Below are 13,427 nucleotides of genomic sequence, written 5' to 3'. Positions count from 1 at the left end.
GTGGCACATGTAGAAGGAAACTATCTTTATTTAAAAATATATGTGCTTTGGCTTTTTTATCTGAAGGCCCCCGAATGCAGAATTTTTTTGTTGGTGTTCAGAGGACACTCTTGTATCTAAGTTGATTAAAAGTGACCAGAGTCCCACTGCCCAAGGATTGTAATAAATGTACCTTCTGACTGATGCTGCTCCTTGTGATTTAGGACAAAACTTCCCTATTTGAACAAAGGCCAAAACTACTTTGAAATAAATCTAAAAGTGGCATGTTTTAAAATTTAAAGGATTCCTTTTTCTTGTAGTCTTTTTGATCATTGGACGGTTGGTGAGGTGGTATAGATAGGTAGCACTACTAAAAGTCAAAAAGCCTGTCGGAGTACTGTGAAGAATTTCAGTGCCGTCTCTGTAATATAATTATGTTGGCTCTTCTGTAGTGTGTTTTCTAATTCCAGCTGCCCATTGTATCTGATAGTTTATATGACTGTATGAATGCTGCACAAAGTACTCACCCATATTACTTTAAATGCTTCAACAGGTGAAGAGATATTATCTCATGTTTCAGAACAGTATATAAAATTAAATAATTGAGTTTTTAAAATACTGATTTTTTAAAAGTTGGCATAATATATATGAGATATTTCAAAACTATATATTTTAAAAACTTCTTAAATAGGCATGATTTAATACTCATTTTTTAAATTAAATTACTGTCTCATTCATTGTGTCATGGGTTTTTTTTGGTTCCTTGGGTTTTTTGGTTATTGTTGTTTCTTTTCTTAATTGTTTATATACTTGGAAGGCAGAGTGACAGAGAGAGGAAAGACAGAGAGAATGATCTTCCATTCAGTGGTTCACACCCCAAATGGCTGCAATGGGTCGAAGTGGGCCTGGCTGAAGCCCGGAGGCCAAAGCTGCTTCCAGGTCTCCCAAATGGGTACAAGGGCCCAAGAACTTGGACTATACTTTGCTGGTTTCCCAGGTATATTAGCAGGAAGCTGTATCAGAAGTGGGGCAGCCAAGACTTGAACTATATAACATTCTAGGGCAGATATTTATTTAAAAAATAGCATTGTCACTAAAATCAGAATAATTATTCTCTACTCATGATTCCAGAATTATAGCTGAATTCTCATGCTCATATTTTTGTTTGTGTGAAAGAATGGCGGAAGGAATGGGGGAAGAGAAGACAGAAAGGTACAGCTGAGCTTTGCGGCCACTTGGAGAGTGAATTAGTGGATGGATGTTCTTTATCTCTGTCTCTCCTTCTCTAACTCATCTTTAAAAAAAAAGAAAAAGAAATACCCACTTTGATTGTTTTTTCTGGTTTTGAAATAAAATTGCATAGGTTCCATAGATTTAATTTCACAAATATGTATTGTTATAACCTTTAAGCCATTGTAGTTAATTTACACTTTTATATCCCATTTCATTTAAGTCAGTTTCACTTTTCTTAGTAATGCTTCTTGAAATGATCTTTTCAGTTTGCTAAAAAATTGCCAGTTTTCCTTTTAAATTAATACTGTATTTTAGTGAAAATAAAAATTACTTTTGTGTTGATTTCCCATAATTATACCCAGAATTGTTTGTGCGGCTAAGAAAACAGACAATTTGTGGTAGCAGAGAAGTAGAGAAATGCATTCTGCCCAAGTGAGTTGCAGCTTATTAGAAATCTTCAAGAGAAACTAAACAATTGTTAGGATAAAGCTGGTAGGAATTTCTGTCCTGTACTAGATGACCTCTCACTTCCTTTCCAACCCTTCATTTTTTTGAGTACGCATCACTGTATTTGGTTACTACAATTTATATAATATAGTAAGAAGGAAATCTAAAAACAGTGTAGATTGTGATCATGTTTATCAAAGCAGTAATAATAATCGGTAATACTTTTAAACAAAAATTCACATTTGAAGAGTCTGTTAAAGTATTTATTAGTGTATTCTGCACATCTCTGTTAGGTTGAGTAAACTGTGTAATCACAGTCATGGATTCCTATGTTAAGTTGATTTATTTCTGCTTTTTTGGTTTAGGGTTCACCAATAAAACCAGTAGCAATTAGGGAGCTTCAAAAAACAGAAGACGTAAGAAGATACTCATATCAAAACAGGTGTGAAAAACTAATTCTACTTATTTCTGTCTTAAAGCCCAATGATGAGAGATGAAATAAATATGGTTTGGTGAAGTTCTGTGTATGATGAGAATGTTTCGATGTGATGTGTTTTGGATCCATATATTAAAACTGAATAATGTGCTTTTGTGCTCATAAAAGAGACAAAAGTAATTTATTGATTCTAGATTCAAATCACATAGACTATTATAAATTAATTGATTTGAGTGTACTTAATAGCAGTGAGATTTTGTAGTCATAATAATGTAGATTCATACAAAAAGGGTTTTAATCAGTAATCCTTTTATTTTTTTTTTAGTTTAAACTTTTGGCTGGATAGTAGAGATGTATATATTTATTCCCACCTCAATTAATATATTTCCATTATTACTAGTAGGTACCTCTAAGAATATTTCTAAAATTAACTCGACCATCTAGAGCCCTGCTTCTCAAAAGTTTCTTCTCATAAATCTTGTCATGGTAGTTGAAAAATTTCCAGTCTTTGATTCTTCACTCTTTGTTTATATGAAGTCTTAAAATAGTAGACTTTATATGCCTGTTTTTAAGTAGAAATTTATTTATGCACAGAACGTGTCATACACAACTGGTACTATTTTTATTGCTCATTTATTTATTTTGATAGAGTTAACAGAGAAAGGGATCTGCAGTGGCACAACAAGCTAATCCTATTCCCTGTGGCGCTGGCATCCTGTTTGCGCCTAAGTTCATGTCCTAGCTGCTCCCACTTCCAATCCAGCTTTCTGTTTTAGGACCTGAGAAAGCAACAAAGAATCACCCAGTCCTTGAGCTGCTGGCACCCACATGGGATACCTGGAAGAAATTCCTGGCTTCAAAGTTCAGATCAGCTCAGTTCTTGTCATTTGACCAATTAGGGAGTGAACCAGTGGATGGAAGACTTTCTTTATCTCTCCTCTCTCTGTAAAATATGCCTTTCAGAGGAAAATAAGTCTTGGGGAAAAAAAAAATTAAAAAGCTGGAGGGAGAGATCAAGAGATCTTCCATCAGCGGATTCATTCCATTATTCTACATTGGCCAGGGCTTGGCCAGGCTAAATCCAGGAGCCAGGAGCTTCTTTTGAATCTCCCATATGGTACAGGAGCTCAAGCACTTAGGCCATCTTCTACTACCTTCTTGGGCCATTAGCAGGAAAATGGATTATAAATGGAGAAGGCAGGACATGAAATGGCCTCCAGCATTGCCTGTGACAGCTTATACCACTCAGTCACAGTGCCAGCCTCTATCAGACATAGCTTTTTTTTTAAAAGGTTTATTTATTTATTGGAAAGTCAAATGTACAGAGAGGAGGAGAGACAGAGAGAAAGATCTTCCGTCCAATGATTCACTCCCCAAGTGAGCGCAACGGCCGATGCTATGCAGATCCGAAGCCAGGATCCAGGAGCTTCTTCCAGGTTTCCCACACGGGTGCAGGGTCCCAAAGCATTGGGCCGTCCTCGCCTGCTGTCCCAGGCCACAAGCAGGGAGCTGGATGGGAAGTGGAGCTGCCGGGATTCAAAGCGGTGCCCATATGGGATCCTGGCACGTTCAAGGCGAGGACTTTAGCTGCTAGGCCACGCCACTGGGCCCCCATAGCTTTTTTTTTTTTTTTAAGATTTATTTATTTTTATTGGAAAGTCAGATTTACAGAGTGAAGGAGAGACAGAGAAAAAGATCTTCCATCCACTGGTTCACTCCCCAAGTGGCCAAAGCTGAGCTGATCTGAAGCCAAGAGTCAGAAGCTTTCTCTGGATCTCCCACACGGAGGTAGGGTCCCAAGACTCTGGACTTTTCCCAGGACACAAGCAAGGTGCTGGATGAGAAGTACAGCAGCTGGGTTACAAACTGACTCCCATATGGGATGCTGGTGCAATGCAAGGCCAGAACTTTAGCCACTAGGCTACCACACAAGGCACCAGACATAGCTTTTTATTTACACTTGCATGAATATTAAAGTTATCTCAGGGACCAAAGTGAAGATGGAATAAAGAAAATGTAGGAAGAATAATAAAAGAAATCTCGTAACTTAGCCTTTGATAGTCTTACCTCCTCATTCGTTGAGCTTTAGTTAAATTTGATACGCTTTGACATTTATTTCAAAATGGCTTTTTAGTTGCCATGCGTCTTTGTACTGATAATTAAATTTTTGAGATCCAGGCATCATGCATGAGTTTGTTACATTTTCTCCCCTTGGGTGGGCCTAGGTTTTATTTCCTGTCCCCCTCATCTCCTGACTCCATCATAAGTGAAGGATTTAGCAGAAACCGTCACAATAAAAACTAACTTTTTACTTACTTAACGTGTAGATTTTTCATTGTTTCTGTTACAAATTCAGAGCTTTAAGCAGTTCTATGGCAAAGATGCCTGGGCAGACCCCCTGCTTAGAGTCTTCTGTTGCCAAAGAGTATTGGCCGGCCTCGACTAGGAGACTCTGCTTTTCAGGCTCTGTGTCGGTGGCAAAATTCAGTTCCTTGTGATTATAGGAATGTTACCTTGCCGACCATCAACTGGGGTGTCGGTCCCTGCTTTTAGAGTACCATGTTGCTTAATTCATAGCTCCTTCCATTTTCTTGTTGTTGTTTAAAGATTCATTTATTTGTTTGAAAGGCAGAGTTTCAGAGAGAGAGAGAAAGAGAAACAGAAACCTTCCATCGGCTGGTTCACTCCCCAGATGGTTGCAATGACTGTGGCTGGGTGAGGAGCTAAGAGCTCCATCTGGTTTTCCCATGTGGATCTAGGATTCCAGCCACCTGGGTTGGCTTTTGCTTCTCACAAGCACATTAGCAGGGAGCTGGATTGGAAGTAGAGAAACCAGGACTCAAACTCTGGTACCTATATGGGATGCTTATGTCGTGGGTGGCAGCTTAACGCGGTGTGCCACAAAGCCGGCTTCCCCTCCATTTTCAAATCTTTTTGACCTCCTTTTCTGCTGCATCTCTCAAACTCTTACTTCCTGTCTCTTTTGCTTTTAAACACTTTTGATTACATTAGAACTACCTGACAATATCCCTCATTTTAATTATAGCTGATTGGCACTTGAATTTCATAAACCCAGTAACCAACACATTCCTAGTTAGCATATATTTGTTAAAAAAAAAAAAAACTATATGCCAGAATTTTGTCAAATGTGGAAATACAGCTATAAACTTCATTGAAAGTACCTGCCATCCTAGATCGTCCATTCAAGTATAGTAGTAAATTAAAGACAAAAACCTGCTAAAAATGTTTATATGACTGACAGCTCTGAAGCCCGCAAGTCTGGTCTGTAAGCTACACAACATGTTAACTACAGCAACAACAAATATCCATTTCAGCAGTCTTATCAATTATAAAGGTTTAAAAAAATTGAATTGGGCTCGGAGCGGTAGCCTAGCAGCTGAAGTCCTCACCTTGTACACACCAGGATCCCATATGAGTGCCGGTTCTAATCCCAGCAGCCCTGCTTCCCATCCAGCTCCCTATTTGTGACCTGGTGTAATAGTCGAGGATGGCCCAAAGCCTTGGAACACTGCACCCATGTGGGAGCCCCAAGAAGATCTGGACTCGTGGCTTTGGATCCAGCTCAGCTCTGGTCATTGCAGCCACTTAGGGAGTGAATCTGCAGATGGAAGATCTTCCTCTCTGTGTATCTGACTTTCCAATTTAAAAAAATTAAGAATTAATGAATAAATAAAAGAATTTAATCACTGTGATAAATTGTTGCTTGCTTGCTAGTCATTCTAACTCTAGTGAGCAAAAAGAAAAAGCTATTTTGGGATGGGCCTTTGGTACAGAAATTAAGACTCTAGCATCCCCTGTCAGAGTGCCTTGATTTAACTCTTGCATCTGCTTCCAGTTCCAGCTTCCTGCTAATGTACACCTGGGAGGCTGCAGTTGATGGCACTAGTGCTTGAGTCCCTGCCACCCACCTGACACCTAGACTGAGTGCCAGGCTCCCACCTTGCCTCTAGCCTAGCCCCAGCTCTTGCCTTTATATGGCCTACAGACCAGATGTTCCCCTCCTGACCCAGGGCATACAAGCCTTGGCCGCCTATGCAAATTGAGAGATGCACCAGTGTGCAGAGTTGGCATCATGGGCTTACAGTCTGTGTAGCACCTGCTACATCACCTTTGAAAAACTTCTCTGGCAGCATAGTGGCACAGTGGGTTAAAGCTCTTTTCCTCCACCTTTAACTTTTCACAGTCCAGTTCTCCATTAAACTAACTTTGTATTTCTGCCTGTATGACTTTAAGTCTCTGTGCTCCTCCATTCCTCCTTCCCAGTTTCTGTTTCAGTGGAGGGAAATAATAATGTAGTATGAAAAGTATCAAAGTACAAATTAATAAATAACTTGCATTCTGTTTCAAGCTCTATCATTAAGTGGCTAATACTTAGTTCCTGGGGACTTGGGTTTCTTCTCATTTGTAATATCAGTAGCTTGTTTGCTGTAATTGCTGAGGTCCTTGGAGAGTCTCGTAGGCTGCATAGTTAAGAGTACAAGCTACTTGCAGACTTAGACGGAGAAGCATTGAGTCCAGCCCACAATCTACAGTCTAGGTCGTCCTGGGAAAATTACTTCCCTATTGCCTGAGCATATGTGGTAAGGGCACAGTGAGTGTTAGTTTCCATATGCTCAGAACAATATTCCCAAGTGGCTGAATCATAATGGTAAATGGAAAATTTTTTAAATTTAACATATAAATCCCAATTTTAAAGGGATAAAACTTTGAAGGAGGTGTTTTCTGAGATTAAGATCGCCATAATGGGGATTTTAAGAGTAGTCTTACCTAGAGACATGCTTCAGGAAGGAGTCCAGAGTGGAAGGCCTCATTGCCAGACTGAAGGATTTGTCTTTGTAACAGCCAAAAAGCAGAAGCTGCTGGTGCTTCTACAGATTTTTGTTTATCCAGTAGCTCACTGATTGCAAAGCATTTAAATTAACCTAAAGGCTAGTAATCATGGTTTCAAATTTCAGACCCTAAATATCAAAAAGTCACTATTTCAACTTTTTCCATTTAAGACACACAGATGAATTATAAAGGTTTGAAACAGTAGGACATGTTGAAGAAAGAAGTAAATCTCAGATTATAAGAAATGAAACTCAGAAGTGGCTGTTGTGGTACAGAGGGTGAAGCCAATGCTGGAGACACGTGCATCCCATGTGTGTGTGCCTGGTTTAAGTCCCAGCTAACAGTGCACTTGCAGCGCAGCCCAGGTTTCTGCCAGTATCTAGGGGGCGGCAGATGATGGCCCACGTACTGAGCCCCTGCCACCCATGTGGGAGACCCTAGTGGTGTTCTTGGCTTTGGCCTGAACTAGTCCTGGTTGTTACTGGCATTTGAGAATGAACCAGCAAATGGAAGATACCGCTCTCTATGTTACTCTGCCTTTTAAATAAGATATAAATAAATAAACAAATAAATAATATTTTAAAAATGTATGAGGCAAGTAGTATTTATTTTAATTTTATAGCATGAAATAATTTCATCTTTTTAAAGAGTAAAAACCAATGGACTTGTTGTTACTAAATTTTCCATCGGTTTAAAATAAGGAGAAAAGAGCTTTACAAGTTGCCAGGTTCTGTGATGTTTGTGGTTTCTGTGAATAAAATGGCTATATATATATAAAACAATCTCAATTTACATATATCTTGTTGCAATCATGGTATTAAAGAAGATAATAGTTCCTTCTGTTACAAAGAAATAATACTGTTTGAAATGTGATCTCATTTTAACTGTCATCAATATTGGCTGGCTCAGTCGATTGTTAGCTAGCTATAGATTAACTAGTGACATTATCACACGAAACCTGAGTTGGAGACATCAGGTATTCCTTGGGTTTAATTTAATGACTAGACTCAAGTTTATAAAAGGCAGTTGCTCTTTTATTGTAACTATAACTTTTATATTATTAAAAAAATAACAATTTGCCTACTGATTAAGGGAAAACTATATTAACCATGAAAGCAATTTCACTTGTCCTTTGTCTTGTTATCAAAAAGTTTTTCTTTTTTCTTTTCCTTTTTTTTGTGTGTGTGTGTATCAGGGTTCCAGTTGATCCATCTTCTCTGTTGGCATTGTCACCAAGTCACAATCAGGTAATTATTAGTAGATTTTGTTGATGTTTTAATTAAAATGGTTTTCTTCTATAATATCTAAATTGCCACTGGTTTTCAGATGTTTGTAAGCTTTATTACCTGTCTCAGTTAATATACCATATGCACATGGTGCTTGCTAACAGCTTTCAGACAGGTTTAGACAGAAAAGAAAACCTCACCTTTGTAATGATTTTATAGAACATACAGAATAGTGCAAAGATCGGAAAATGTTAGCAATAACACATTTAAAGAAGTGTTCAGTGACTACAGAGTCAAAATTCTGCAGGTTAGCAATGGTTTCCTAAGTTAGGAATGTTGATTAGTTGATCCATGTCCCCACTTGCACTTGCCACTTGGAAAATGGTGTGTTTTGTTGTAGCTGTCACATGCAGACTTGGAACTTGAGCGGCGAAGAGAGCAGCTGGTAGAGCGTACTCGGAGGGAGGCACAGCGCGCAGCCCTGCAGTATGAAGAGGAGAAAATAAGAACCAAGCAGATTCAGAGAGATGCTGTCCTGGACTTTGTCAAGGTGAGTCCCTTGAGTTTACCAAAGGGTATTCTTTAAAATTGCTTAGAAGCAAATGCTGGTTTTTGCTGAGGGAGCCTGTTGATTTTGGCAGCTTCTTTTCTGTCATAGAAGGGGTTTTGGCTAGAGTGATACCCTACCTGTGATTGATCATCCTCATCCCTATTGTGGTTATCTTGGTAGACTATCATTCACCTGCCATCTCTTCCTTTTCTAATGTAGTAAACATCAATAAAGTCATGAAAGTGTTGTGTAAACTGTAACAGCACCGTACAGGAGTACATGCTATGGTGCAGCCACTATTTGCAATGCTCAGGTTCCTAATTGCAGTGCCTGGTATCAAGTCACACCTCTACTTTTTTTTTTTTTTGAGATTGACTTTGTTAATTGTTTTTTGATACAATTTAGTTGACACTGGAGTCTTCCTTCCCCTTCCTCCAAGTTCCTTCCCCTCCTTTCTGTTCTCCCCTCTAGTCTTACAATGGGTGTCTTTTGTGAGATTTGTTTTTGTTTAAAGGCAGAGAAATCTTTCATCTGATAATTCACTCCCCAAATGGCTGAAACGTCTAGAGCTGGGCTGGCCTGAAACTGTGAGCCAACAGCTTCTTCCAGATCTCCCATGTGGGTGTAGGGGCCCAAAACTTAAGCCATCCTCCACTGCTTTCCTAAGTCGTAATCAAGGGGCTGGATAAGAAGTGGAGCAGCTGGGACTCAGACTAGGACCCATATGGGATGTCAGCACAAAAGAGCCCTAACCATTGCAGTTATTTGAGGAGTGAACCAGTGGATGGAGGACTTCTCTCTGTGTCTTCTTCTCTATGACTCTGCCTTTAAAAAAAAATTTTTTTGTTCTGTTTGTTTATATAAAGCGAACAGATTTCACGTTTTTCACGGTACAGATTTAAGAGCATAGTGATACTTCCCATCAAACTCTCCCTCCTGCCTGCATTCCCCACCTACCCCTCCTTCTTTCTTTCTTTTTTTTTTCCCCCTTTTACAATGACAGACTTTCATTTCACTTTGCACTCAACAGATTTAACACCTTATTGGGTAAAGGTAACACATAGCAAGGAAAAAATTAAAAAAACAAAAACACAAACCTATTCCTCGGGAGTATAGATGAGGGCTGTAAGCAATATTCAAATCTCAGAATGTTGATCTCACTCACATAGATTACATTTTTATTGCTGTCTATGAATAAGTTATCACAAATCAGGAAAAACATGATATTTGTCTCTATCGGACTGATTTATTTCATTAGGCATAATGATTTCCAAATGCAAGCATTTAGTTGGATAAGACAAGATTTCATTTTTTTATGACTGGAAATGCTTTCAATTTATTAAAATAAATCTTACAAAAAATAAAAATGTAAAACTTGCCTGCCAGACACATCTTAGAGCTTGTTAGGGAGCAAGTCAGTCAGCTTTGACTACTTCTATATCAGAACTGTCTGTAAAGGAGGTGATACAGGACACTGAGTTGCTAGGATATAGCCAGGAGGAAAGGAAGGGTTGGCACTGTAAGGGTGGGTTGCTTCTGGCTAAGGGGCCTTTAAGCAGGAGGAAGCTAAGTATAAGCCTCTGTGACTTAAATTTGAAATAGGGAACATTCAGTAAAAAACACTTGCTGGCAGAGGGTGTTTGTACTGAAGACTAATAGAAAAATGAATGAGATGATGAAGATGATAATACTTAGTGTTTTTTGATACAATGTACCAGATACTCTTTGTTGGAAATATTTGTTTATATGAAAGGTAGAGTTACACAGAATAAGGGAGAAAGCTCTTCCTTCCATCTCTGCTGGTTTTACTCCCCAAATGGCCTCAAGGGCCCAGGCTAAAGCCAGCCAAAAAGCCTGAAGCTAGAACTCCAGCCAGGTCTCCCATATTGCTGACGGGATCCAACTACTTGGGTCACCATCTGCTGCATTCTTAGGTACATTAGCAGGAAGCTGGACCAGAAGAGTAGCAGCTGAGATTCAGACATATGCTGGAATCTCAAGCAGAAGCTTGACTCACTGTGCCACAATGCCAGTGCCCCAGGTACTGTTGTGTAGTAACTCTAATCCTTCCAGTGATGAAGTAACATAGATACTGTTTTATGGATATAGAAACTGATGCTCAGCAAGATTAACAGTTGGAGTGGACAGTGATATAGACACCATTTGAGATCTCAGCATCCTGTATCAGAATACTTGAGCTTTGAGTTCCTGTTCCCATTCTGATCCCTGCTTGCTGCTACTGCACGCCTGGGAGGCAGCAATAGCACTCAAGTACTTGGGTCCCTACTATCCACTTTGGAGTCCCAGATTTGATCAGTGGGCTCCTGTTGTTTGGCCTGTTGTAGACATTTGGGGAATGACTTAGTGGATGGAAAATCTTTTTCTGTCATAATACTGCAAATAAATAAAAACAAAATAGATCCCTCCCCCCCCCCAAATATTATATAAAAGAGGAAAATAAAGGCACAGAATGATTTAGTACATTTCCTAAAGTCAAGGCACAAAGTGAGTGACCAAGCTGAATTCAGACATCTCTGATTCTAAGTTCTTGTCACTGTGCAACACTGCCAATCTTTACGCTTTAGTAATCCTATATTTAGGGCTGGGACCATGATGTTATAGGTTAAGCCACGACCTGTGGTGCCAGCATGCCATGTGGATGCCAGTTTGAATTCTGGGTGCTCCAGTTTGGATTCAGTTCCCTGATAGTGCACCTAGGAAAGCAGCAAAAGCTAACCCAAGTGCTTGGGCCCCTGCACCCAAGTAGGAGACCCAGAAGAAGCTCCATACTCCTAGCTTTGGACCAGCTCAACTGGCCATTTGGGGAGTGAACCAGCAAATGGAAGATCTCTCTCCCATCCACTTATTAGCCAGGCCCAACCCTGGTTAGCTTCCCTTCTCTCTGTAAATATGCTTTTCCAATACAATAAACAAATATTTTAAAATATGTATTTATTTTTATTGAAGGCAGATCAGATTTACGGAGAGGAGAAACAGAAAGATCTTCATGCACTGGTTTACGACCCATGCGACCACAACAGCCAGAGCTGAGCTGATCCAAAGGCAGGAGCCAGGAGTTTCTTCCAGGTCTCACTCATGGGCAGAGGGTCCCAAGGACTTGGGCCATCCTCTGTTGCTTTCCCACACCGTAAACAGGGAACTGAATCAGTAGTGGAGCAACCTGGATACAAACCCTCCATATGAGATGTGGTGTTAGCATGCGGAGGATTAGTCTGTTGAGCTACTGTACCAGCTACCTTCTCAATATTATCTTTAAATGAAAATGATGTTGATCTTACATAGTAAGAAAGATTATTTGAGATTCTGTATAAGAACAGATTATGAGACTGGTGACACTGAGCCTCCCCATGTGGCTTAAGCAGCCCATATGGCCCTGATTCAAGTCTTAGTTGCTTCACTTCCCATCCAGCACCCTTTTAATGCACCCAGTACAAGCCTGAGATTTGGCTTATAGCTGAAGTTATCTCATATTAGAATGACACCTAAAAAAGAGAAGATGACTCCATTAAGAAAACAGAGAGAGCAGTAGCCTGTGTATGAATTAATTTCTGTAGGTATAGTTTTTAAATTTTGTTTGCTTGTTAATAAATGAAAGTATTGTTTATCAGTTTCTTGCTCTTCCTTATTTAAGTTGTAAAACACTTACACAATATCTTCTGAGCGTAACTCTGGGAAAGTGCTCTTTCCAAGAGACACGGTCATAAGGGTGATTAGGTCAGTAGAACTTGTCTTTTCTGGTGGTCCTGATTCTAACCAAATTCTCTTTTTCTTGATTGCGGGCCAACAGCAAAAGGCATCACGAAGTCCACAGAAGCAGCAGCCAGCCTTAGATGGGGAGGTAAGTTTCCTTCATCCGTTTTTCTTTGGAATTTAATGTTTTTGCAATGAAGCGAAAGGTTTTGGGGGTGATTAGCGAATTTTCAGTGATCAGAATATGGCTATTTTTTGGAATCTGTAGATTGGGGTACTTCTCTGCCATACGCCACCATCTAGAGATGATGATAGCCCTCCCCTCCCCTTCCTGGTGAGCTCCCATCACATCCCGTCCATTTTGGAAGCTTGCTGTGTAATGAGGTGCCGTGCTGAGGGCTGGTCTGACCCGTGTGCTTTATGACAACCTTAAACATCCTGCATGGTCGCTCAGCTTCAGTGGTCATTTCACTGTTACCAGTTGCACTTTGTTTGCATTAGTCTTATAATATCAAGTCATATTTCATTGCAAGTTAACAGAAATTCATTGCTTAACCTTTTTAACATGTGCACACCTATTTGACTTATCAAAGTGATTAGATGAGTATTATCAACATTCTCATGAGCTTCTCTTCATTTCAACATTGATTGTTTCCATTTATGATCGTTATTTCCCTTAAAATGCATAAAGGCACGTCAGTTTTTACTTCGATTTGTGTGAAATCTGTGGTTTGAAAACAACAATCAGGTTTTTATCAATGAGCCAATCACTCTACATAATATAAAAGTTCAGATCATCAAAGCTGACTATGCTTCATACCTTTTTTCTTTCTTATCCTAACATTTGCTTCTTGATGGTTATTCTCAGGTCACTCATTGGGTGATAACTAAAGACTCACAGGAAAATTACACGAACAGCTTTCAAGTTGTTTAATTGTGTTGTTATTTTGTCTGAGGAAACTAGTGACAAGCTGTCTGGACCAGAAATCGTGCC

At 39.5% G+C, this 13,427-nt stretch overlaps 1 protein-coding gene across 5 annotated transcripts in view; it reads left to right on the top strand.

Annotated features, from left to right (window-relative positions):
* LOC121167272 (DISP complex protein LRCH3) overlaps window positions 1-13,427 on the top strand; it is a 90,634-nt gene that overhangs the window by 54,090 nt on the left and 23,117 nt on the right. For all 5 annotated transcript variants that reach the window (XM_040996709.1, XM_040996710.1, XM_040996707.1 and 2 more), the window contains exons 10-13: window positions 2,025-2,101; window positions 8,142-8,193; window positions 8,573-8,722; window positions 12,531-12,581. In XM_040996709.1, the coding sequence (XP_040852643.1) occupies window positions 2,025-2,101; window positions 8,142-8,193; window positions 8,573-8,722; window positions 12,531-12,581 (330 nt within the window). The remainder of the gene's footprint in view (window positions 1-2,024; window positions 2,102-8,141; window positions 8,194-8,572; window positions 8,723-12,530; window positions 12,582-13,427) is intronic.

Source organism: Ochotona curzoniae, unplaced genomic scaffold (genome assembly GCF_017591425.1).
Source record: "Ochotona curzoniae isolate NIBS_2020 unplaced genomic scaffold, NIBS_Ocur_1.0 patch356, whole genome shotgun sequence".
Taxonomy (NCBI): domain Eukaryota; kingdom Metazoa; phylum Chordata; class Mammalia; order Lagomorpha; family Ochotonidae; genus Ochotona; species Ochotona curzoniae.
Note: the sequence above shows the minus strand (reverse complement) of the source record. Positions and strands in the feature narration are given on the sequence as shown.